The 25,461-nt window shown below is 48.9% G+C and overlaps 1 protein-coding gene across 2 annotated transcripts in view; it reads left to right on the top strand.

The window, feature by feature from the left end:
* The window catches only part of BRPF3 (bromodomain and PHD finger containing 3), a 35,723-nt gene continuing 12,893 nt past the window's right edge, over positions 2,632–25,461 (top strand). The window contains exons 1-9 of one of the 2 annotated variants that reach the window (XM_018039121.1): positions 2,632–2,799; positions 6,036–7,491; positions 10,825–10,981; positions 13,347–13,478; positions 15,206–15,334; positions 15,627–15,939; positions 16,657–16,959; positions 19,276–19,785; positions 23,880–23,973. In XM_018039121.1, the coding sequence (XP_017894610.1) occupies positions 6,041–7,491; positions 10,825–10,981; positions 13,347–13,478; positions 15,206–15,334; positions 15,627–15,939; positions 16,657–16,959; positions 19,276–19,785; positions 23,880–23,973 (3,089 nt within the window). In that variant the 5' untranslated portion in view covers positions 2,632–2,799; positions 6,036–6,040. Of the gene's footprint in view, positions 2,800–6,014; positions 7,492–10,824; positions 10,982–13,346; positions 13,479–15,205; positions 15,335–15,626; positions 15,940–16,656; positions 16,960–19,275; positions 19,786–23,879; positions 23,974–25,461 lie in introns of both variants that reach the window. The other variant, XM_018039120.1, reaches the window with a different exon arrangement.

Genomic DNA, 25,461 nt, shown 5'->3' with positions numbered 1-25,461 from the left:
TTAACAATCAAAGTCTATTCTCTTTTATTCACATATATTTCATTAATCCAGTAGGTATTGTATCTGACCCATCAGAGGTTTCTTGCCTCAGTAAACTAATGATAATAGTAAATTGTTGACAAAGATATCCTGAGATGCTGGAAGAAAAAATTAAGGGGACACTTTTTGTATTCATGGTTCCCTTTTTGGGTGTAAGTGGTAAAACAATCTCCTACTCAAAATTAAGTTAGTCTCTACTTAAAAAATGGAGGATATTAAAAACTGCTATTGGGAATCAAAGGTCTGTGCCTCTGTCTGTTGAACTTAACTGCTGTATGGTTTAATGGAAAGGCCAAGGGCTGGTGAATTTAAACACTTCAAAATAGCTAAAGATTAAACTGAATTAAATTTAGTGCCTCTGGAATTTTTGATACATGTTCCAAAATTGTTTTTAATGACATAATTGTCCCACATTACATTTAAAATTACATTATAGTGAACTAGTTATATATGCAGTTATACTAACAGAAACCAATTCCAAATGTCAAAAATATAAGTGAGGACAACTGTAATGTTACCATTAAGAAAGTGGACGTTTAAAATAGAAAAGAAACATTTAGGCTGAATAAAGTCTATGAAGTCTTCGAATAGAAAAACCTGGAAATTATATGTAACAGCTTAACAGTGCATTTTCAACAGCATTTAAAATCATTTAAATACATTTTCCTCAAAGTATTTTTCATTAACTTTAGTGGAAAAAGCTCCCAGTCATACCAATGAGAATTGTACTAAATAAAATGTGAGAACATCCATCAAGAAATAAAAGTTACTAGTTATATGTAGAAATGGTTATAGTTCATATTTTAAAAGGACAAGGAATGAAATTCAGTGTTCTTGCTTCTTTAACTAAAAGTAATTGTAATAGTCTCTTGTCTCTGGGGCTTTCCTTTCTACAATTAATCATCTTTTTTCCACATTTCCCCTCCAAATGATTATTCCCCCTAGCCTTAAAACACCTGACATTAATTCATGCTATTTTACCATCACAGCTTTCAAAACAATGCCCTGCCCTTTCTTGGCTTAAAGGTTAAGAAAGTATTTTTGCTATTACTTTGTCAGAAGGTACTATCATGTAATCAGGAAAACATCTTTGTTATACAAATGAGCTTCTTCAATCAAACTTTCAAATTCAAAATACAATGTTTAAATTCCTTAGAATGATAAACATCTATACTTCAAAAGTAGCAGTTGAAAATAAAAAACAAAAACAAAAACAAAAGTAGCAGTTGGTTCAGTTCAAACATTTGGAAGACTTGGGTCCTAAAGCCTTTATTCTTCATCCTCTGACTCTACAATCTGTGTTGTTGATCATCAGAACCAAGCAAGAAACTGTGAGTCTTACCAAGCTACACCACCAGCGCGGGCAGAGGTATCGCTTTCAAAACATGTCATTCATCTTCACATTTAAAGGCAGTCTATCCATACACCCTTTATAAACATCGTTAAATATTGGTGCTTAAGACTTCAGTCATATGCGGTAAGCTTTCCAATTTATAGGAAAAGAGGGGTGGCAAACGCGCCCTTTTCTTAAATTTATATACGAAAGCAAAAGCCGGGCTGATTTTTGAAACCTGAGAGTCTGAACATCTATTAGGAAACCGCTTTTGCATTAAATTAACCGACTCCTAGCCAACAGGTATAAGGAGAGTGTTTCCCGTGTCTGTGGTGACAAATGAGTTACCAGACGTCCCTAAGTAAGACTGTCAAACTTCTATGTTTACGCTTTTAAAAACCCAGAAGGGAGAGGAAGAAAAGTCAGGTCTGATTCTTATAAAGGATGTCTGGTGGGGAACAAGACGCTCACCTGTACACAAGAGGGGCAGGCAGGTCTTCCCCGGTTGTCCTCACTGGGGGAAGGTATGGACATCGATAGACCTTTGTCCTCTGAACTGGAACACGGGGGTGGGGTGGGGACGACTTCTACAAGTAGTGCAGGCACCTGCACCACAGAAAAACTGCAGACCGATTTTGTCTTCAATGACTGCTCTTGGCTTAGAGACCCTCTAGCTCGGGGAGAGGGGCTGTCGCTCCAAACCTTAGCCTCCTCCCCCGCAGGGCTGGGGAGAGGGGATGACCAACCACTCTAAGAGGAGTTAGGGACTTGTGTCTTTCCCAGTTGGATCCGAACGTCCTCCAGCTCTCTGGTCGGGCTCGCCCCGAAGGAGGCGAGCCGGGCCGGGGTGAACCCGGGCTGCGGCGAGCGCAGATCCCGCCTTTGCTCCGCGCCCCTGCCGCGTCCGCACCGCCACCGTGAGGCCGAGCAGGGGACCGTGCCCTGTGGCGGCAGCGGCTCCGCGCTCCGCTCCGCACCGCCCCGGCCGCCGCCGCCGCGCCGGGTACGGGCGGGGGGATTTTTTTTTTTTTTTCCTCCCCTGTTTTTCCTCTTGCGCTCTCGATCCCGTTCAGCGGGAGAGCCCGCGGAGCCATAGAGGGAGCGAGGGAAGGGGTGGAGGTGGCGGGGGGAGGGGGGGAGGCCGGAGGGGCGGATCCTGCCTGGGGGCTGATCCCTCCCTCCCCTCGGCCGGGCTCCGTGGCGGCAGCGGCGGCGGCGGCGGCTCCATTCCCCCTCCTCCCCCGGGAGCGGCGGCGGCGGCGGCCGGGCCGGGGCCCCAGCGCGGGCCGGGAGGGGGCACGGCGGTGGCCGCGGAAGCCAGCGCGGGAGGAGGCCGCGCTCCGCTCCCCGGGCCGCGCCAACCTGCTAGACGGCTGGCCCGCCCGCGCCCAGGGGTCCCGAACGGTAGGGCCGGGCCGGCGGCTGAGGTAATGGGGGCGGCAGCGGGGCCAGACGGAGCGGGGGCGAGGGCAGCAGGGCCTATGGAGATCAGGGACTGAGCGGGGTGGGGGAGGGAAGCGAGGGGCTTCCCGACAGGGACGAAGGCCGCGCGAAAGCTCTCTCCTGGAGCCAGGGTGGCGGCGGGGAAGGAGAAGGCGAGTGAGGGGGGGAGCTGAAAAGCGAGGACCCCCTCCCGCAGCCGCCATCTTGTTTTCCCCCCGGTCCTGGAAGCCAAGCCAGCGAGCCCCGCCCCCTCCACACTCTCCAATTGGTCAGACCGGAGGAGATTTCCACCCCCTGAACGTCCCTTGGCCCCCCAGTTCCTCTTGACGGGTAGGTGAGGTGGCCAATGGGCTCTCGCCTGTGTGCCCCGCTCATTCGCAGGCGCTAGCTTTCTCTGTCTGAGGGTCGGACTCCGCGTCAGTCTGTCTCTGGCGCGCTCGCCCCCTCCCCTTTGGTGAGGAGATGTTATTTCCCTCCTTTCTCCGCTGAAGGATTAAGATTCTTCTGGAAGAGGTGCCCCTTTAAAGGGGCAGGGAGCCTTGGCTGGGGTTCTCTCGTCTCATGAGTATTTCGTGTGGGGTGCAGGGGCAACAGTCTAGTTGCAGAAGCTCGTTCTTCGAGGACCTGTGTGGAGTGGGCGAGGCGGGGCTCAGGGGGTGCCAGGTAGACCCCTGAGGGTGTTGGGAGGTATTTGAAGCTCTATATGTGGGAAGGGCTGTGTGGGATGAGAAACTCCCGCCAAAAAACTAGACTGTAAGCTCCTTGCGGGCGAAACTCCTTTTCCTCAGCAGCAGCCCTTCCCCCTCTGGAGTTTGCCCCCCAGCGTCTTGGGTAGGACAGCAGAAGTCTCTGTAGATATTGCCGCCTGGCTGAGAGAGACCCGAGCTACGAGCTGCCCGGGAGGTAGCGGATAGCGGGTAGGGAGGGGCAATATACCATGGCTTTGACAAAGGAGGGGCTTCATCTGCTCTCTGGGCCATTTTGAGTTAGTACTGAGGTAGATTTTTACTCTGGAGGGGTCTCCACGCCATTGAAGGAGGGGGGAGGGTAATAAAGCAGGTCTGTTAGCCTGGGCTGCCCCCCAGGGAGTTGGCGTTTGTAAGGCATGGAGTGGCCAAGGGTCTCTGGAACCTGCACAGAATTGCTGTGATGATTCTCTTTCCTTTGGTTCCAAATACGTTTTGTGCTTGCCTGGCACTGTGCCTCAGTAAAGTTGTTTTTTGTTTGTTTTTGTTTCAGTCACACTTTGGGATTGAAAGGCATTTTGAGCAAGAATGGTAACGGTACTTTATTAACAAGTAGCAACCCTTGAGAGATTAATTTCATTTTGCTGATGAAGTAGGGGGGCACAGAACGATTCAGTGACTTTCTTGGGGGTCACACTGGGCCAAGATTACAATCTGCACTGCCTCAGAGCCTCTTTTTGTACCAGACCATGACATCTCTGTGGTGTATTTACATCCTAGTGAGATGAATTGAGCAGATCAAAAGGTCTGGGTTTGAATTGTAGCTTTATCGTTAACTAGCATTGTGTGGAATAATACCTTTCTGAGCTTCTGTTTCTTCATCTGTAAAATGGGGATGAGGATATCTATTCTACCTTCCAAAATAGTTGTGAACAGTATTAAAAGCAAAAGGGCTTTATAGAAAAGTGGGTTACATTATCATCACCATCTGCACTTTATAAAGATGGTAGATCTTGCAACCAAAGGGACAGATTCTGTTTTGTCTCCTTAAAATCATCTCCTTGTTCATAGCCTTCCAAGTCTCTGCTTATACCTCAGGGCATCATATCCTCAAAGGTCTTTTCTAGCACTGATAGCCTCAGTAATTGCAACCACAGCTCCTTCTGAGCTTGTCATAATTCTCTCCATCCCAGAAAACAATGTGAGAAAAATTTAGAGCTTTCTCCTTGTTGCACAGGGGTAGACGATGTATTTTGGGAGAGAGGGACTTTGAAGTAAGAGATATATTGAGAGTTTATGTCAGATATTACCTTCATTATCTTGGCCTTGGGTCCAGTGAGAGTCCCATATAGGCCACTTGAGGCCACTCCCAGAGCTTCCGGGGTTTCTGCTTAGAGATGTTCTAGTCAATGCATCATGAATGCTGTCTTTTGCAGAGACTACCCTGCACATTGTAGTTTGAAGTGCTTAGACCACATGTAGTAGACATTTCAGGTACCTTCACCCCGTTCACCCCTGAGTGTGATCAGGGGATAGGGTTTCTGATCATGGTAAGATCGATTGGGAAAGGGCTCTAGACCTATGATTTTTGATCCCCCATGGGGGCCACTGTTCATGGCTCTACACTGTTCATGTGTAGAGCTTATAAATGGATGCTATTCTTGTTTACTCCTTTCCTAAGCCTTAACCACCACCCCTGTTTTTCGTAGTTAGCTGTCCCACAGCCTTATGTACATTATTAGAACGTTAGCTCTCTCCCCGTGTTTCCCTGTAGTGATCTGTACTTTTTTGTCCCTTCAGTCAGACAGAGCTCCTCAAGGGTAGGGATCACGTATGTTTGGCTTCTCGTTTCATTCAGCTAACACTTGTTGGAGATACAACAGGGAACAAGACAAGCAAAAATCCTTCTCCTCATGGACCTTACATTCTAGTGCTGTGCTGTGCTAAGTCACTTCAGTTGTGTCTGGCTCTTTGCGACCCGATGGGCTGTACCCTGTCAGGCTCCTCTGTCCACAGGATTCTCCAGGCAAGAATACTGGAGTGGGTTGCCATGTCCTTTAGGGGATCCCAGCCCAAGGATCGAACCTGCATCTCTTCTATCTTACATCTCCTGCATTGACAGGCAGGTTCTTTACCACCAGTTCCACCTGGAAAGCCCACATTCTAGTGGAAGGAAGGAAATATACATGGCAAATAAGTAAATTACATAGCACAGCAAAAATTGGTGAGTGTAAGTAACAGTGAAAAACAAAGCAGGATGAAAGATGACTGATGAGGGAAAGAGATTTGCAGTTTTGGGTAGAATGGTCAGAGAGGGACTGCCTGAGAAGCACTGTTTATGGAAAGGCTTGGAAGAGGTGGAGGAGCAAGCCATTATAAATGATGCCTGAAGGGTAGGGTGCTCAGGCTGAGGAAATAGCCAGTTTACCAGTGGCCACCTGATCAGAAGGAAAGGTGAATGAGTGCATGCGTGCCTAACCATCCAGCTCAGTCTCCTGGCCTTCTCTCCTTAGGTCTGTCTCATTGGTTCCCAGGTGCCATGAGGAAGCCTCGCCGGAAGTCGCGGCCGAATGCCGAGGGCCGGCGCTCCCCATCCCCCTATAGTCTGAAGTGCTCACCCACTCGGGAGACCCTGACGTATGCCCAGGCCCAGCGGATTGTGGAGGTGGACATCGATGGACGCCTGCATCGTATTAGCATCTATGATCCACTCAAGATCATCACAGAGGATGAGTTGACTGCCCAGGATATCACCGAATGCAATAGTAACAAGGAAAACAGTGAGCAGCCTCAGTTTCCTGGCAAGTCCAAAAAACCCTCATCCAAGGGCAAAAAGAAGGAGTCCTGCTCCAAGCATGCATCTGGCTCTTCCTTCCACCTCCCGCAACCCAGCTTCCGCATGGTGGACTCAGGCAGTCAGCCAGAAGCACCCCCGCTGCCTGCTGCTTACTACCGCTACATTGAAAAGTCACCTGAAGATCTGGATGCAGAAGTCGAGTATGACATGGATGAGGAGGACCTCGCCTGGCTGGACTTGGTAAACGAGAAGCGGCGAGCAGATGGGTACAGTTTGGTGTCGGCAGACACCTTTGAGCTGCTGGTGGACCGGCTTGAGAAGGAATCGTACCTGGAAAGTCGCAGTAGTGGGGCCCAACAGTCACTCATTGATGAAGATGCTTTCTGCTGTGTGTGCCTAGATGATGAATGCCACAACAGCAACGTCATTCTCTTCTGTGACATCTGCAACCTGGCTGTCCACCAGGAGTGCTATGGCGTCCCCTACATCCCTGAGGGCCAGTGGCTATGCCGCTGCTGCCTACAGTCTCCCTCCCGGCCTGTGGATTGCGTCCTCTGCCCCAACAAGGGTGGCGCCTTCAAACAGACCAGTGATGGGCACTGGGCCCATGTGGTGTGTGCCATCTGGATCCCTGAAGTCTGCTTTGCTAACACCGTGTTCCTGGAGCCCATTGAGGGCATCGACAACATCCCACCTGCCCGCTGGAAACTAACCTGCTATATCTGCAAGCAGAAGGGGCTAGGTGCAGCCATCCAGTGTCATAAGGTGAACTGCTACACAGCCTTCCACGTGACGTGTGCACAGAGGGCCGGGCTCTTCATGAAGATTGAGCCTATGCGTGAGACCAGCCTCAATGGCACCATCTTCACAGTGCGCAAGACTGCCTACTGTGAGGCCCACTCACCGCCAGGTGCTGCCACTGCTAGGAGGAAGGGCGACTCTCCTGGAAGCCTGAGTGAGGCAGGGGACGAGGAAGGGCTGAAGGAGGCCTGTGAGGAGGAGGAAGAAAAGGAAGAGGTAGAAGAGGAGGAGGAAGGTGAAGGGCAGGGTGGGGTAGGTGGCCCCCTCAAGGGAGTGTCCAAGAAGAACAAGATGGCTTTGAAGCAAAGGATCAAGAAGGAGCCAGAGGAAGTGGGTCGAGACACGACCTCCACGGTCCCCATGGTCACTGTCCCACGGATACCCTCTTACAGGTGAGCCTGCCCAGGATGTCTCCCTGGGGACACGTGGTTTCTTCTTGGGCTGGTGTTGGCCCTGAGCCAGACCTCCTTCCCTAATGTTGGTGAATTCCTGTTCTCTTCTGTGCTCTCAGATTTAGACTTCTCCTTTGGACCCTGGGCTCGCCCAGTCTGGTTTGTGGTTTTGATTGTGCCCTTCAAAGCAATGTATTTCCTTTGGTTCAAGGTGAGACACACACTTAAGTTGCTTAGAAACCCAGGCGACGGGATGTCTAAGGTAATATTTCAACAGGGCACCAGTGGCATTTTCGATAGGAGGTAATTCGTTATTAGGACCATCCCATACATTTCTTGATGTTTAGCATCCCTGGTCTGTGTGAGTGCCATTCACATCTCCTCCCTAATTGCCTCATCTTTGTGACAACCTCAGATGCTCCCTACATACGTTTCTAGTAACCTTATGGGGATTGAACTACTTCCAATTGAGAACCTCTGTTTCAAAGGGTCAGTATGGATATCTGCTGTCCAGAAAGCTCCATCCTGGTAATGATGGGGACTTTGCATAAGAGGGTTATTGTGTGGGAAAGATATGTTGTGTCTCCTCCTAAGAAACTTTTAGATTTAGAGGAAAGATCAGTTCTGCAGTATAACTAAGAAACTTTGGCTCCCACCAAGCCTGTTTTAAATCATCAGAGAGGTATCTGGAGCTGTTGGAGGGATGGGAGCTTCGCAGAGAAGCAAGAGACAGGGAAGATTTTCCACTGGAGGCTCATCTCATTGTTGATGTTCATTAAAAAGACTGCAGTGTTAGAGCAGGAAGGAGTCTCGGAGATTATTCATCTAACATAGTCCTTGCACCTTCTCCCACACCCCCAGATGAAGAAACTGCGGCCACGGGAGGTAAAGTTGTTCACTCCTTTATTCATTCAACGAGATGTTTATTGAGCACTTACTATATGCCAAGTCCTGTTCTAAGGGCTGGAAGGAACCAAGGGAAAGTGACAGACCCTGGACCACCAGCTGGGGCCCATGATGCCTTTAGGTTCTGTTCCTGTTGTCTGTCTGTCTCTCTTTGTTTAAGAGACAGGGAGAAAGGAGTACTGGTGGGCAGAGGAAAGTGAGTTGTTTGCGGGAAGCAGGCAGTCAGACTTGTCCATCTGGAAAGAAGACAAGAAGACAGAAGATCCAGAGGGAGAGGCTCTTGTGAACCATGATTGGAGTTAGATTTAGTCAATAGGAAATGGGCCGTCTAGTCACAGAGCTGTTCTAGGCTCCCCGCTTCTGTTGGATGAGTGGGTCCATGCTTAGTCCCCTGGTGGTTATGCCCTGGGGCTAGACTTTTTGGTTGTCAGGTCTGCTCTTGTAGGTGGTTTCTTGCAGGGTCCAGCAGGGTCCTGCTGACTAAGAACCAGAGAGACCTGCATTTGAACCTTGAACTTCTGTCACTACCAGTGTGATCTTTGGCAAGTCGCTTAACTTCTATTCAGCCTTAGTGTATTTATTTGTAAATGAGCCTACCTTAAAGGGTTATTGGGAGAAATCAGTAAGATAGTATAAGTAAAGCACTCAGCACAGTGCCTGGCAAATAGTAAGCGCTCAATAAATGGTGGCTGCTGCTGCTACTGCTATTTTATTATTATTCTTTTCCCTGCCTGCACAAATGCTATTGGGACCTTCCATGGCCAAGAGGTTGTAGAGGGAGGGGGATGCCTGCATCTGGGCAGGTGTGCTTGGCATGGGTGTTGGTGGGGGAATCTGTTCTTTGGGGAAAGGCCTAGGCCTTGATTTTGTCAGCTTGGCTTTGGGGCAGGGATGTCTGACCATGGAAAGGCGCAAGGCCTAGGTGAGCAATGTCCAGCCCAACATGAACATACTTTTTAGGTTCCACCTTCCTTGTTTAGCCACAGTTATCTTCCTTTCAGTGGAAGTGTGCAAGTTAGAGTAAGAGAAGCAGAGGAAAAGCCAGAGGAGCACTGAGTCCTTGCTTAATCAATTTGGGAACACAATATGGTATAGCAGAGAGATCATGGGTTCAAATCCTGCCCAACTTCACCATCTTATTAGCTGCGTTAGTGGCTTCAACAGTGTATTCAGCCAAGAACAGAGGCTGTTCTTCTGCCTTTCCATCATTTGAAACAGAATAATGTGACCCACCTTGCAGTTTGAACATTGTTGTAGAGATTATGAACTCTCATTAATGCCTTTCCTACTGCTTCCCCCCACCCCCTCATGTGTTATTGGCTTAAATCCTAACCTCCAGACTTCTCTTTTGGGGTAGTTAAGCCAGGTAAATTTTAAAATTTTTATTTTCATACAATTTTTAAAGATTAATTTTTACTTACAATTATTATAAAATATTGACTATATTCCCTATGTTATACAGTAGTATATCCTTGAGCTATCTTATACCTGGTATTTTATACCTCCCACTCCCCTGGCCCTGTATTGCCCACCTCCCCATACACTGGGAACCAGTAGTTTGTTCTCTCGGAGTCTGCTTCTTTTATGTTCACTAGTGTGTTATATTTTTGTATTTATTTATATTTTTTGGCCATGCCACACAGCTTGCAGTATCTTAGTTCCCTGACCAGGGATTGAACCTGGGCCCTCGCAGTGAAAGCACTGAGTCCTAACCACTAGACCGCCAGGGAATTCTCATATTCTCATAGTTTTTAGATTCCACATATAAGTGATATTGTATACTATTTATTTTTTTTTGTGGAGCCAGCTAAATTTTCAGATTCTCTGTCCTCTTATGTCTTTAGATTCTTTTTTTTTTCAATTTGTTTCAAAATTAGGCATTTTTAGGCTGCTGAGTTTTTTAATGAAAAACCTGAGGTCAGACAACTCCAAAGGGTTGCATTTGGGTTCAGAGGGCAGTAGCCTGCTATATTCCTACTAATTTTCCTTCCAGCTTGGCTGTGGACTACTCCCTGGTCTGATGGGACCCTTGGCCACAGAGGAGCAGGAAATAGTGACTACATTGCCCACAGCTTATACAAGTTCCTGTTGCCTTTTGCTTCCTTTATCAAGAAAAGAGTGAGGGTATTGGGGCACAGACCTATGTCTTAGGAGTCCAGGACTAAAGGGTCTGGGTTCCTGGGGGAGGGTTCTTTTGGAACCTGCAAGGCAGGAGATGGACAGTCAAGTGAAATATCTCATGCTGAATCTGAGCTGCTTAACTTTGCCATCCTTTTCAAACCTTTCTCTGAGGTGAGGCATTTGGCTACTTTATTCTGTCTTCCTCTACCAAGTTGAGAAATGAACCACGCACGGGGTCTTGATAGGAGGCTGTAATCCGGGCTGCCCACTGACCGTGTCTTTCACTTCCCTGTGCCTCTACTCAAGGTTGAACAAGATCTGTAGTGGTCTCTCCTTTCAGAGGAAAACCCAGTTCATGCAGCGGCTTCACAACTACTGGCTGTTGAAGCGGCAGGCACGGAATGGTGTCCCCCTCATCCGGCGCCTGCACTCCCACTTGCAGTCTCAAAGGAACGCTGAGCAAGTAAGTGAAGTAGTGGTTTGAGGGCAGTGGAGGGAGGTGGAGAGTGATGAAGGAGAGATAGTGGGGCAGTGTTCCCTGAGCCCTATGGAGCCTTTGCCTGTAGCCTTCACCCCTCTAGGTGGTCCACCCCAGGAATGACCTCCAGCATTGTAACGCTCTTTAGACCAGACAGCAACTCCTTCTAGATGAGAGGCTTGGCTTGGAGCAAATTCTAGGGGAGAGTGGAGAGTAGGCCCAACTTTCCCTGTACATGGGGAAACCCCTTTAGATACTGCAGAAAAGAAGTGGGCTAAGTGTGAGTTAGGTGGCCATGATATATGAGTTAGGAAAAAGCATACTTTGCATAAGACACGATACTGCCATCTGCCAAAAAATGTTCCATAAGAAATACACAAATTAACTGTCTAAGTTGTAGCACACAGCCTGCCCAGTTGGGTGGCCTTGTAGACATTAGCATCTGGAGTTGCTGCCTGTTCAGTGTTTTCCAACATGGTGGAGGCACCCTGAGAGATTTTTTAAAAGCATATTTAGTTGTCTCTCTCTCTCCACTTGTTCCATTACTTCTGCCTTTAAATATTCTTACACCTTTACTTCAGAGACAAAGCAAACCTTCCCATGACTCTGCTGTCCTCTGTTCTGTCTGATTTCACTTTTGCCTTTTGTAACTAAAGTCCTGAAAGAGAAGTGTATATTTGCTCTCTCCTTGAAATGGTCTGCTTGCTCCCCTGTAGCTTCTTCGAGAACAATAGTGACACCCTTCCAGCCCAGCAAGTCTTCCCTCATATTCTCTCACCTTGTAGACTGTTGGACAATATTTGACAGCACAGTCACTTTGTCTTAAAGTTTCTTTGTGACACCATTTCCCACCTCCTGTACCCCACTGAACGCACCCTCTGCTGACCCTAATTCTTACTCCTTAGTGGTAATATTCCCAGGGGCCCTGCTGTCTGTCTGCCCGTTGGCTTGGAGAGCTTGTCTACTGCTGTAGTTGTCCATAATTGTGTGGCTGTAGCTCCAGGTTTCTTGTCTTGTCCCCTCTTTTTTTTTTTTTGCCCTCAGTCTCTCTGGGGCAGAGGAACTGTAGGTGTCCTTGTATATGTTGTTTCCTGTACGTCAGATATTGGAAACTTGATTCAGTATCTTCCTTCGTCTCCATAAATGTATTTCTGTTGTTGATATGGAAGCTCCTTCCTCCTGACCTCAGATGTTGTCCACCTTGGAGTTAGTTTTGGCTCTTCCCCCCATTAGGAGCTACAGTTAATCATCCCTCAGTCTGTCTCAGGGGGTTAATCAGTGTATGGCCCTTTATTTCCATTCTACAACTACTCTGCTCACCCATGCCCCCTTAATTTCAGCAGTAGCTTTCTAGACGGTCTCTAGCCTCTAATTCTTTCTTTGCTTCACCACTGGTACTGCCTTATTCACTTAACTATTTTCCATCCTGTCATTTCTTTTTTTCCAGAATATATTCACCCCTCCCCCACTTCAGGCAGGCTACAGCTAAGCTTTTTTGCCTGGCATTTGAAACTTCTTGCCAGTTGGATCCTGGATCTTCCTTGGCTTGTATGGTTCTCTAGTTCCTCTCTTCTGGCCGGCCATTTTTCTCAACAAGCAAAGAATCACTGATTGTGCCTTCATACTTCTGCTCTGTGGTCCCTTCAGTTCCAAAAGAGGCCTTTCTTAATGCTTTGTTCATCACGTCCATCACTACATGTGAAATCCTAGTAAGCTTGCTCACCCCAGGAATCCCTGACCTGAGCCCCACCCATTGAGATCTTCTCTATTTTATATCTTCTCAGCATTTTATATTCAGTTTATCAGATCAATTTTTGTTGTCTTTATGCTGCTGTGCCCTTGTGTATCAAACCCTGGGCCTCAACTACATTGTAGTTTTTCTAGGCAAGAATCACATGTTTGATGTTAGTGGTAGTGGTGGTATTTTAAAGTATGTTGAAATAAGTAGGTACAAGCTTATGGTAAAAACTTCGCTTTATTTTCTAGCCAAGTCGAAGCTCTAGGGTGAAATTCTTTCCACCCTGAGGTGTCTATTAGTTTCCTTCTGAAATTCTTTCCAGTCCGGAGGATTCACAGCTGCTCTCTGATGTCCCTGAGGGTAGGAGGAGGTAGTCCCCTCTCTCTCCCCAGCAGTGGTGGTCGTGCTGTAGTGAAGAGACATTGTCGTAGGACTGGGGAAGCACAGGAGGAAGGCATGTGATGGAAGAGGGTGAAAGGGCTTTCCAGAGCCGAGGATCCAGGAAGGGCATGGGGCTCTTAGCTGCAGAGTGCCTGTGAGGCTGAGCAGGGAGAGGACTTGGGGCAGGAGAGAAGCCCACAACTCCTCATTCTTTTCCCTCCCCTCCTGCAGCGGGAGCAGGATGAGAAGACAAGTGCTGTAAAGGAAGAGCTGAAATACTGGCAGAAGCTCCGGCACGATTTGGAGCGGGCACGGCTGCTAATCGAACTGATTCGGAAAAGAGAAAAGCTCAAGCGGGAGCAGGTGAGGAGGAGCCCCCAGAGCTCTCGTTCAGTCTTTTTCTCCCCCCATCAGTGTCAGCTTTGTCGCCTTCCTGCCCAGCACTATGGGCTCCAAGTCCTGCCTACTAGGCATTGGGTGTGGTGCTACTGATGGCTTCAAACTTGGGGAGCTTTTAGCTTCTGGTGGTCTCAAGCTTAAGCTTAATATTATATGTCTGAGCCCATCCCTGGAGTTTCTCACTTATGAAATCTCAGGAGGAGCCTGGCCTTTACTATTTTGGAGAGCTTCTCAGGCCATTCAGATGGGTATCACTTTTGACTGAGAGCTTGAGGGTTCTCATTTGACCCTTAAACACTTATAGTCTTTTTTTTTTTAATACTTCAAGTTTCCTTGACTATAAAAGGAGGATATTAATAGAACGTACCTCATAAGGTTGTGAGGATTAGATGACTTAGTGTATATAAAGAGCTTAGAACAGTGCCTGGCATACAGTAGGGCTATAGAAGTATCAGCTGCTAGCATCATTACTGATACTCTTTGCTTCCCTAAAGTGTCTGTTGCAGCACCCTGCATATGACAGTGAGCAAAAACTATTAATTGAATGGATGATGAGCCAGAAGTGTTCTTTCTGGTCCAGGAATAGCAGCTGTTACTTCCATGCTTCAGAGGCTCAAGTTAAAGATGTTTTTTCTTTATTTCTCCAAACTCCGCTTCACCGTTCAGCCCCAGCACAAACCCTTCTCTTGTGGGCTGAATAGCCTGAATTTCCACCTCTGAGACTGGGCAGCTTTTGCTGTACATAAGGACCTTATCCTTATAGTCAAACTGTCTCTGCCATCCCAGGCCTAATCCCCCAGTTGAGCATCTTTTCCCATTTCTGATTCAGAGAAATGTAAGGGGAAAGGAAGTAGGCAGGGGATGCAGGCAGGCCTGTTTGAATGTAGTCAAGAGGCAGGAATGTCTCATAGTCTAGTCTATGGTTTCCCACCTTTTTTGCATTAGGGGACACATGGAAAATAACGTTTGTACAGCACACTGCTGCGAATGTGTCTGGCTGCTTGCTGCCTGAGGGGGTGAGCTTTGAGGCCCTGGTCATGCTAGGCCAACCTAAATGCCCCAAGGGTCAATTTGATGAGGATTGTGGCCCAAGGCACATTTTATATCATGTGCCTCTTGAGCTAAGTCAGACCTCAGTTTAAATCCCATCCCTGTTCTTTTCTAGCCAGGTGACCTTGGGTTAGTAACTCATTGTATTCCTTTCAAACCTTAGATTCCATATTTGTAAAACATAGATAATAACATTTTCTCCTTCAGGGTTGTTGTGATGATTAACTGAGGTGATATAAGTAGAAAGGCAGTGTGCATAGTAGTCAAAAGCACACACTGTGAATCCCAGCTCTGCCTCTTATTAGCTGTGTGACCTCAGGCCAGTCAGTCCTTCCATGCCTCAGTTTCCTCTTTGTAAAATACCTCATTTGTACCTATCTTGAATGTTATTTGGACCATAAAAGTATTGACTGTTAGTACTGTAAGTTTTGTTATGGAGCTGAATACATAAGAAAGGTTCACAAAATGGTAGCTGTTGGTATCATTGTTTCTAAGCTATGTACAGTGATAACTCAAGTACTGATTAGCTTACTGTCTTGTGAAACTTTGTTGTACATGACTGATGGAAATCAAGTTATCAAGAAAAAGTTCCGTGCCTCTTTAGGGGGGGATGTCCTGATTTCTCCCCACCTTTCCCACAGATCAAGATCCAGCAAGCTGCCATGGAGCTGGAGCTGATGCCATTCAACGTTCTGCTGAGGACAACGCTGGACTTGCTGCAGGAGAAGGATCCCGCACACATCTTTGCCGAGCCTGTCAACCTGAGTGAGGCAAGTTCCCCACTACTTTCTGAGCAATGAGCCCTGCCTGAAATGGAAATAGGGTCTGAGTAGGCCAGGAAAGGGTTGGGGCACAGGGTGTACAAAACCTGGGGGAGTCTGGCAAGGCTAGTAGACTGGCTCATGGTGATGGCTCAGCAGAGCAGGGTGGTCCAGGGCCCGGCGGCTATGAATGAGTCTGGCGTGGCCAAGCCAGAAAACGGGGAGTCAAGAGTGCCGGTGAAGGGTGCGCCTGTTTGGCTAGTAAATGGTTGTTGTAATTGTACAGGTTTTATATGTTTAGGTTCCAGATTACCTGGAATTCATATCCAAGCCAATGGATTTTTCTACTATGAGGCGGAAGCTGGAGTCCCACCTGTACCACACCTTGGAGGAGTTTGAGGAGGACTTTAACCTTATAGTTACCAACTGCATGAAGTATAATGCTAAAGACACAATTTTCCACCGAGCAGCTGTCCGCCTGCGGGACCTGGGAGGGGCCATCCTGCGGCACGCCCGGCGGCAGGCAGAGAACATCGGCTATGACCCTGAGACGGGCACCCATCTGCCCGAGTCACCCAAATCGGAGGACTTTTACCGCTTCTCCTGGGAAGACGGTGAGAAGCCGGGACGGGTGGGGAGGAGAGAGGGGCCAGGAGAGGCACAGGTATAAAAGCCTGGAGAACTGTAGATTAGGATGGCCCTGGGGGCTACCGGGTAGACTATAGGAGCAAAACTGGAGGTAGGCACAGGCTGAGGTCCATGTGCTTGTGGCTAGAATCGTTCCAGGAGTTAAAGTTTTATTCACCAAGCCTTTCTTGAATAGTAGGACGGGAATCAGGTACTAGCTGTCTGTTTAAAAACTAAAGCTTCACAAGGGGTCTTCCTCTCCTGGACTCCCACTGTGTGGCATTGGAGCCTGGGCAGCAGGAGTACAGTGTGGTGTCTGGCTTTTTCAGAAGAATGCAGGTGGAGGATCAGAAAAATGGAATTGCCTCTGAAATCCCCAGTCTGCCTGCCCCTGCTCTCTGCTTCTTGATGGCAGCAGCCAAACAGTCACTCAGGTTGAGGGATGGCCAGGCTGCCTTGTTCCTGCTCCACAAGCCTATAACCATGACTGAACTGCTTCCTGCACGTTTCCCAGATTCTGACCTTATCCCTATGGCCGCCCTCCTGGCAGCAGTGCCGCAGGGCCAAGGCCCCACAGTGATGCTGCTGGAATCCACTGACCCAGGCATTCCAGGAGAATATTTTGCATCTGAAGGAATCCCCTTCCCCTTGCCCTGGCCTGGGCAGGTCCTTCAGCCCCTTCTGTCCTCCTTTCTCCCTGGCAGTGGACAACATCCTCATCCCAGAGAACCGGGCCCACTTGTCCCCAGAAGTGCAGCTGAAGGAACTGCTGGAGAAATTGGACCTGGTGAGCGCCATGCGGTCTAGTGGGGCCCGGACTCGCCGAGTCCGCCTGCTGCGCCGGGAGATCAATGCTCTTCGGCAGAAGCTGGCGCAGCCGCCACCGCCACAACCACCGTCACTGAACAAGACTGTGTCCAGTGGGGAGCTCCCAGCAGGGCCCCGAGGGGATGTGGCTGTGCTGGAGCAGGCCCCACAGGAGGAGCCAGAAGACAATGGGGACAGAGGTGAGAGACAGTCACGGGCAGGCAAGGGGGCTGGGGCTCGGGAAAGGGAGGGTTAAGCTGAAATCCCACTGTGGGAGCATCCTTCCCTAATTCTGACCCTAGTGGGCAAGCAAAAGCCCTGGGAAGGGTCACACTTTGATGCATACCTAGAGATGGTATTCAAAATACTTAATAATCCATTGAGACCAAAATCTATCAGTCAGAGTAGATGTTAGCTGTTGTCCTGGAGGGGGCTCCTGAGGGCCACTGATTTGGATTTTCAGCTACTGGATTGTGAGCAGATTCAGGGACTTTCAGATACTGAGGTCCAGTGGCTGTTTACTAACAGTAAGAAGTATTTTGGTATTTTGAACCTGGTATGGCCGTCTTGTACATACCAGTTAAATATTAGCTCAACTTACCCATCATGTAGAGAGGCTCTTGGAGCAAGTTAGGTTATGGTGTAGTAGAATAGAAAAGAAGAACCTTAAAGATGGTCTGGGCTCATGGCTTTGACTCCAGCTGGCCAAATCTGCAGGCCCATCCCAAGATGGAAGGCCTCATATTAAAAAGACGCTGGGGGAAGTGATTCTCTTACCTGAGTTGCTGTCCATCCTCTCCACTTCACTGGGGTCAGAACTGTCAACTCAGGAGGGCCTGTCATCCATACAGTCCAGAAAGTTGGAAGTTCTCTTCAGAGGCAAAGGGGCCAAATTGCAGGGAATGGCCCACTCTGTGTTAGGTTGGCGGAGAGTGGGGCCGTGGCCGAGGTCAGATTCAGCCCTTAGAGGGCTTCGTGTCCGTTGTGACTTTTCCCAGCTCCCTGTGTGGCAGTCAGCATCCCATTTGTATCCATCCCCACTTCTGGGCTGAGGCAGTGCAGAGTCACGCCCAGTGGACCAGTTGCAACAGCTTCTAGAGGTTTCAAAAATTTCTAGGGTTCATGTTCCAGAAACTCAGATTAGGGAAATATGAGCTGTCTTAAAAGTCTCAATTTGTAAAAGTTTCAAGGTGGAGGTTGAACAGACATGTTTGGGAGCCTCTGATTTAAATTCTTTACTCTCATTTTTCCTGTCTGTAAGCTTATTCTTTCTGCTTGTCCTGCTTGCTTCACTTGCATGATATGAAACAAAATACATTGACAGATGGGAAAATACCTGGGTCTAGAGAGTTGTAGCAGAGAAGGCGATGGCACCCCACTCCAGTACCCTTGCCTGGAAAATCCCATGGACAGAGGAGCCTGGTAGGCTGCAGTCCATGGGGTCGCGAAGAGTCGGACATGACTGAGCAACTTCCCTTTCACTTTTCACTTTCATGCATTGGAGAAGGAAATGGCAACCCACTCCAGTGTTCTTGCCTGAGAATCCCAGGGACAGGGGAGCCTGGTGGGCTGCCGTCTATGGGGTCACACAAAGTCGGACACAACTGAAGTGACTTGGCAGTAGCAGCAGAGAGTTGTAGACCCTTAATTTGTGAGGTTGCGACTTATCTAATTGTTGATTAGTCAGGGTGTAGGGGTTTATAACCCTATCTTTATCAGACTCACCTGGTGAAAGCTTTTTTTTTTAAAAAAAAAAAGAATTCCATCTTTAGTGATTTGGTTTCAGGTTCTCTAATAGATAGCCAGGGTTTAGAGCTACTAGTGTATACAACAGAGAAGGCAATGGCACCCCACTCCAGTACTCTTGTCTGGAAAATCCCATGGACAGAGGAGCCTGGTAGGCTGCAGTCCATGGGGTCGCTGAGAGTTGGACACAACTCAGTGACTTCACTTTCACTTTTCACTTTCATGCACTGGAGAAGGAAATGGCAACCCACTCCTGTGTTCTTGCCTGGAGAATCCCAGGGACAGCGGAGCCTGGTGGGCTGCCATCTATGGAGTCGCACAGAGTCGGACACGACTGAACCAACTTAGCAGCAGTAGCAGCAGCAGCAGCGTATACAAAACTTACTGCTGCTTCTGTTTAGTCGATAAGTCGTGTCCATCTCTTTTGCGACCCCATGGACTGTAACCCACCAGGCTCCGCTGTCCATGAAATTTTCCAGACAAGAATACTGGAGTGGGTTGCCATTTCCTTCTCTGGGGGATCTTCCCAACCCAGGGATTGGACCCATGTCTCCTGCTTGGCTGGCAGATTCTTTACCACTGAGCCACCTGGGAAGCACATCGACGTAGTTTAGTCCTACCTTTTGTTCACCTCAAATCTGAGAGCTGGGATGCGTCTCAAGTGTGCTGACAGCCTGTGCTTTGGGCTCTGAGTTGTCAGTGTCATTATCTGACTTGTAGGGGCAGACTTTTTCTATAATGTTCAAGCAGGTTCTCTTTTTCTCTAACAGATGACTCCAAAATGCCTCCCCCACCAACCCTGGAACCCACTGGACCTGCACCTTCCTTGTCTGAGCAAGAATCGCCTCCAGATCCCCCCACTCTGAAACCCATCAATGATAGCAAGCCTCCAAGCCGATTCCTCAAGCCCAGAAAAGCGGAAGAAGATGAGCTTTTGGAAAAATCACCTCTGCAGCTAGGGAGTGAGCCCTTGCAACGCTTGCTCAGTGACAATGGCATCAACAGAGTGTCCCTCATGGCCCCCGACACATCCCCCACTGGCGCCCCACTCAGTGGCGTGGGCCGCCGCACGTCAGTCCTCTTCAAGAAGGCCAGAAACGGGGTTAAGCTCCAGAGGAGCCCAGACAGGGCCCTGGAGAATGGTGAGGACCATGGCACAGCGGACTCTCCCATGTCTCCCGCCAGCGTCGAGGATGAACGACACTCCCGGAAGCGGCTGAGGAGCAGGAGCTGTAGTCAAAGCGAAGGGGAGAGGTCCCCCCAGCAGGAGGAAGAGACAGGTGACCTCGCCTGAGACTTCTCTCTCTCCTCTTATGCTTTCTTGCTTTGCTTGGCAGCCAGCACCTCCCCAGTCATCTGTGTCCATAGTGGCCCCTGTGGATGCCAGTAGTAGCGTTGAGGCTGGCTCCACAGCGCACACTTGGGCCTGGCACATGAGCACTGGCCTGGGGAAGCGGGCTTTGAGCAAGTGTTTTGAGAGGGCCAGCTTGTGTCTGGCCCTAAGGGCTCTCTTTGGCCCTTAGGGGAATACAAAGCTGTATGTGATAAAATGGTTCCTACCTTCATTTTAGTTCATTCATTTATCAAATATTTATATCAGGCATTATTGTAGGCACTACTGTGTGTGTGGGGGAAATCATTAAATAAAACAGAGAAGTCCCTTGTAGAGAAGTTAGACTGAAAGCAAATAAGTAAATTGTATCTCATATTAGAAGTGGTGGAGAAAAGTCCAGCAGGGAAGAGGGACAGGGGATGCTGAGGTAGTATTAGAGAGGGTGGCCAGGGAAGGCTTTCTGAGGAGGTGACATTTGAGTAAAGATCTGAAGGAGCCAGAGGTGTGAGCTTTTGGGGTATCTGGGAAAAGGATGTTCCCAAAAAAATAGACCAGCAAGTGCATGGGCCCTGCGTGTGGAAACATGCTTGCGTGTCTGAGAAACAAGAATCTGTGGGCACAGCAAAATGAGCCAAGGGGTCCTAGGAGATGGTATTCAGGGCTTGTCACCAAGCAGTCCTTAGTGCATGTCCAGCACAGGCTGCTCACTGAGAGGAATGAGGCAGACTCGGGAGCAGCACGGAAAGAGTCCATGGCCCACTGGGGAGACTAGATGGTGTCCTGAGGTGCAGAGATGCCCCAGTGCTGGACAGTGTGTGGTTATGTGTCAGGGAATGAGAGCTGAGAGGGTTGGGAAGGCTTCATGAGGGGACAGTGCCTGAGCTGGCCCTGAGGATGAGCACAGGGTGAAAAGCAGCAAAGGGCTCCAGCCGTGGTATGTGGAACCAAGGACAGAGTGCCTGTGAGGAACAGTTTGGAGAGGGGCTTCCTGGAGCATCAGGAACCAACACACAGGGCGAGGTGGGCCTGAATGTGCAGGGTCTCCGTTACCAGACAGAGCAGTTTAGTCCCGGTGGGATATGGAAGCCCAGCTCACTTGGCAGGGAGGGGCCTCCGCTGGGTTTTGCTTCTCATGTCTTGTTATGTGGTGGGTTTGGACTGTGTGGTTAACACATGCTTTTCTCTGTTTTGCTTGCTTCCTGCCTAACACTTTGTTTCAAGCAATACCTTCCCTTCCCATCTGGCCCAAGCTTGCCTGTATTAGAGCAGGAGGATGGTATATAGAGTCAGGAACTTGAGCCTGAAATAGGGTGTGTGTGTATGTATCTATGTATGAAATAGGGTATATGTGTATGTGTGTATGAAATAGGGTATATGTGTATGTGTATATGTATGTATGTATGAACTTGAGCCTATATAGAGTCAGGAACTTGAGCCTGAAGTAGCACGTGTGTATGTGTGACTTGAGGCTGAAGTAGGCGCTGTGTGTGTGTGTGTGTGGAACTTGAGTCTGAAATAGGCTGTGTGTGTGTGTGTGTGTGTGTGTGTGTGTGGAACTTGAGTCTGAAGTAGACTGTATGTGTGTGTGTGATGAACTGGAGCCTGAGGTAGGCTTTGTGTGTATCTGTGTGGAACTTGAGCTTGAAGTAGGCCGTGTGTGTGTGTGTGTGTGTGTGACTTGAGCCTGAAGGAGGCTGTGTGTGTGTGTGTGTGTGTGTGTGTGTGTGTGTGAGGAACTTGAGCCTGAAGGAGGCTGTGTGTGTGTGTCTGTGTGTGACTTGAGCCTGAAGGAGGCTGTGTGTGTGGTGTGTGTGTGTGTGTGAGTGAGTGACTTGAGGCTGAAGTAGGCTGTGTGTGTGGTGTGTGTGTGTCAGGAACTTGAGCCTGAAGTAGGCTGTGTGTGTGGTATGTGTGTGTGTGTGTCAGGAACTTGAGCATGAAGTAGGCTTTCTGTGTGTCTGTGTGGAACTTGAGCTTGAAGTAGGCCGTGTGTATGTTGGGAACTTGAGCCAGAATCTTGAGCCTGAAGTAGGCTGTGTGTGTGGTATGTGTGTGTGTCAGGAACTTGAGCCTGAAGGAGGCTGTGTGTGTGGTGTGTGTGTGTGGTGTGTGTCTGTGTGTGACTTGAGCCTGAAGGAGGCTGTGTGTGTGGTGTGTGTGGTGTGTGTGTGTGACTTGAGCCTGAAGGAGGCTGTGTGTGTGGTGTGTGTGTGTGTGACTTGAGCCTGAAGGAGGCTGTGTGTGGTGTGTGTGTGTGTGTGTGACTTGAGCCTGAAGGAGGCTGTGTGGTGTGTGTGTGTGTGAGACTTGAGCCTGAAGGAGGCTGTGTGTGTGTGTGTGTGTGTGTGTGTGTGTGACTTGAGCCTGAGGTAGGCCGTGTGTGTGCGCTAAGTTACTTCAGTCGTCGTGTCCCACCAGGCTCCTCTATCCATGTGATTTTCCAGGCAGCATTACTGGAGTGGGTTGCCTTGCCTTCTTCCAGATCTTCCAACCCAGGGGTCGAACTGGCGTCTTTTATGTCTCCTGCATTGGCAGGCAGTTTCTTTACCACTATGCCACCTGGGAAGCCCCGAAGTTAATTAGGCAGACTTGAGTTCGAATCCCATCTTCTTGCCAGCTGGGTATCCTGGGGCATATCAGTTAACCTCTGATTCTATTCCTTATTTCTGACATGAGGCTAGTGATACTTCCTTTGCGGGGCTTTAAGGATTGGAAGCAGCCTATATAAAGCACTTGGTATATAGCGGTAGATGGTAGCAGTTATTGTTGTCATCTGTTGAGCTATATCAGGCACAGCCAAACAGCACTGTGCACTAAAAATGAAAGATCCTGCCATAGGGAAATAGATCTGGATACCAGGCTCATGCAGCCTGAGGGCCCACTGCTTGGGGCTGAAGTCTGTTTCTCTTCCACTCTCTCAGCTACCTGGTACCTAGGAATATTTTTGCACAGCCTTAGTGGAGTCTCACAAAAGCAGGTGTTGATCCTTTACAAATGAGGCACAGCTGGCTTTCGTGATTTAAATTGAGGTGGTAATGTTAGAGGCAGAGCCAGGTTAGGGCACGGATATGTTGGCTCAGACACCTGCTCTCACAGGTGTGACTTGTTTTCTGGCTGAGGTATATGTGACTTTGAGCTCTTGAGCACTTGGCTCAAGACTTGTAGGATTCTGGATTGTGGTTGGGAATTGGATAGGTAGATAGAGAGTTGAAGATTTCAGAGCAGATGAAAGTTATGTCCCTGGGATGATCAGTCTTCATTTGCCTCTGAAGGGCTTCCTGCTGTAACCAGACCTTCTCTTATTCATACTTAATAGTATCCTCTGTAAGTAAAAAAGTATTACCTTCACTTTAGGAAAAGAGAAGCCAAGGCTTAAATAGGAAAAGGGACCCATATTTCAGAGCCCAGTATAGAACCCAGGGAATCTTGACTCCCCATCCTGGGAAGGTCTCATCTCTCTGGATCTGCTGGAAAGTTTCCCCCATCCTCAACTTTGACTAGCTCTGCTAGATATCTCAGGGTGTGGCTGATACAGCCCTTATCCGGTCCCAGCCTCCCCTGACACCATCCCCAAAGAATGAAGCTAGTTGTTGCCAGCCATGTGATGGATAGGGTGTGTGACTGTTTATCTAAAGAGGCAAGGTGGGTGGGCTCCCCAAGAGGCAGAGTAGACTCCCCGATAATTGAGGCTTGAAATTAGAAGCAGATTCAGGGTCTCGTGAGCCAGCCAGAGTGAGGAGGTCTTGGTATTTCCCACTGGAGTCAAGTGACACTAACTAGAATGAGTTGTGGGCTGTTTTCCTTCAAGAATACCCAGAAGGATGGGAAGGAAAATGCAGTGTCTGCTCCTTGCGCTACCCACCGTCTTCCCCCAACTTCATCAGATTCTCTCCACCACCTGAGACCCATTTCCCTAGAAAAGGGGCCTGCTGGCCTCTCCACCCCTCCTCCCCGAGCCCTCCCAAGGCGGCTGCCTCACACTGTGGCATGTCAGGGGTTGGGGGTTTCTGTACTCAGGCTCACTCTGTGTGTCTTTGGCAGGCGTGACCAACGGCTTTGGAAAACACACCGAAAGTGGATCTGACTCAGAATGTAGTTTGGGTCTCGGCAGTGGACTGGCCTTTGAAGCTTGCAGGTAAGAGCCCTTGTCCCAGAGCTTTGCCGGCAGCTCTGCTACCTCTCCATTTAATTTCCTTCCAGCTGCAGATTGAACCTCCTCCGGCTGATCTCAGTTTTTTCCTTTCCCTACCCCTGCTATTTCCTGAGGCCACTTGTCTGTGGTTCTGGTAGCTCTTGACTGTTAGGCCTGATCTGACTGCAGGGGAGGAGTGGGGCTCATGCTTCACAGGGTTTGTAGAGCTGAATGGGCTCCAGGGGGTGGGGCCAGCCAGGACTGTGTTGCCCAGGGAAGCTGGCATTTGAGCCAGTTCCCACCCACTCCCCAGCCCATAGATAACCCAGTTATAGATGGTTTTGTCCTTTGCTTTTTGGGGTGTCATAGCAATGGCCTCTTTAGAAGTGTGGTGTGGGAGTAAGAAATGAGCAGATAAGAAGGTTGGTGTTGACTTTATTCTGACAGAGGCCCTAGCTCTTCTACCATCCTTGATCTGGGAAGGGGTGGGTTTCTCTTCCCATTCTTTCACCTAAAGGGAGGATATCTGAGAGCAGAACCTTCAAGTATCTTCCAAGTCTAAGAGTTTACTGAATCTCTGCTCTGTGTTGTGTCCTCTGCAAGATACCAGGGAGTGTGGGACTCTTGGAAATGGGAGACTCTCGGTGCCACAAAGGGAAAATGACTTATCCTGAAGGCTGACCTCGTGGTTCCTCCACATGGCGACTGGATGGATCCTGGTTGCAGAACAGGGGAACGAGTTGCAGGACAGCACCAGAAAACTCTGTGTCTTTGTTTGAATTGCCTCCAAGGCAGGCTGGGTGTAGGTTCTATTGGGTTCTCGCTTTACCCTAGCGCTGCCCCTTGGGCCTGGGCTGCCCCCCGACCACAGCAAGGCCCAGCCTTCAGTGGGGCTTTGAGATTTTCCCCGCAAAGCCGCAGATATGTCCTAGCTTTCTCTCTCTTTGTTGAAGCCCTAGAGTAAAAAGGGGAGTGGATGGGTAAACACACTTACTAGGCATAGAGAAGAGGCAGAGGTTTCAGAATCTTACAGGATGCTGCTAGCCTGGTCCTGGGTTGAAATTCCTGACTCCTTTCAAAGACAGGGTGCCTGGAAACTCAGTTAGGAGTGGGGTTATCACACTGTCCCCGCTTAGCCCATGACTAAAAGTGGAAGGTGTATTGGGCTCCTCTCTCCACAAAGGGCACTCTTCCCAGCTGTGAGCCAGAGGAGCAAGCCAGGCCAGGCTCTGGCTAGCCTGCCTCTTCACACTGCTTGCCTTTCTGCAGAGCATGCCAAAGCCACCAGTATCTCTGGGTTCCTGCTTACTGTGGAAACAATGCCCTTGGAAGGCATTTCCTCTTTAACTCAGTGGTTCTCAGTAGAATTTCAGAGTTTGAAACAGGAGATTTAGAACTTAAACCACAGAATTTTTTCTTTCTTTCTCTCTCTCTCTCCCTCCCTTCTCTCCTCCCTCCTTAACACTGGTGGTAAGTACATAAAGGAAGATT

The sequence above is a fragment of the Capra hircus genome, chromosome 23, assembly GCF_001704415.2.
Source record: "Capra hircus breed San Clemente chromosome 23, ASM170441v1, whole genome shotgun sequence".
NCBI lineage: Eukaryota > Metazoa > Chordata > Mammalia > Artiodactyla > Bovidae > Capra > Capra hircus.
This window is presented reverse-complemented; position numbering and strand designations above follow the sequence as displayed.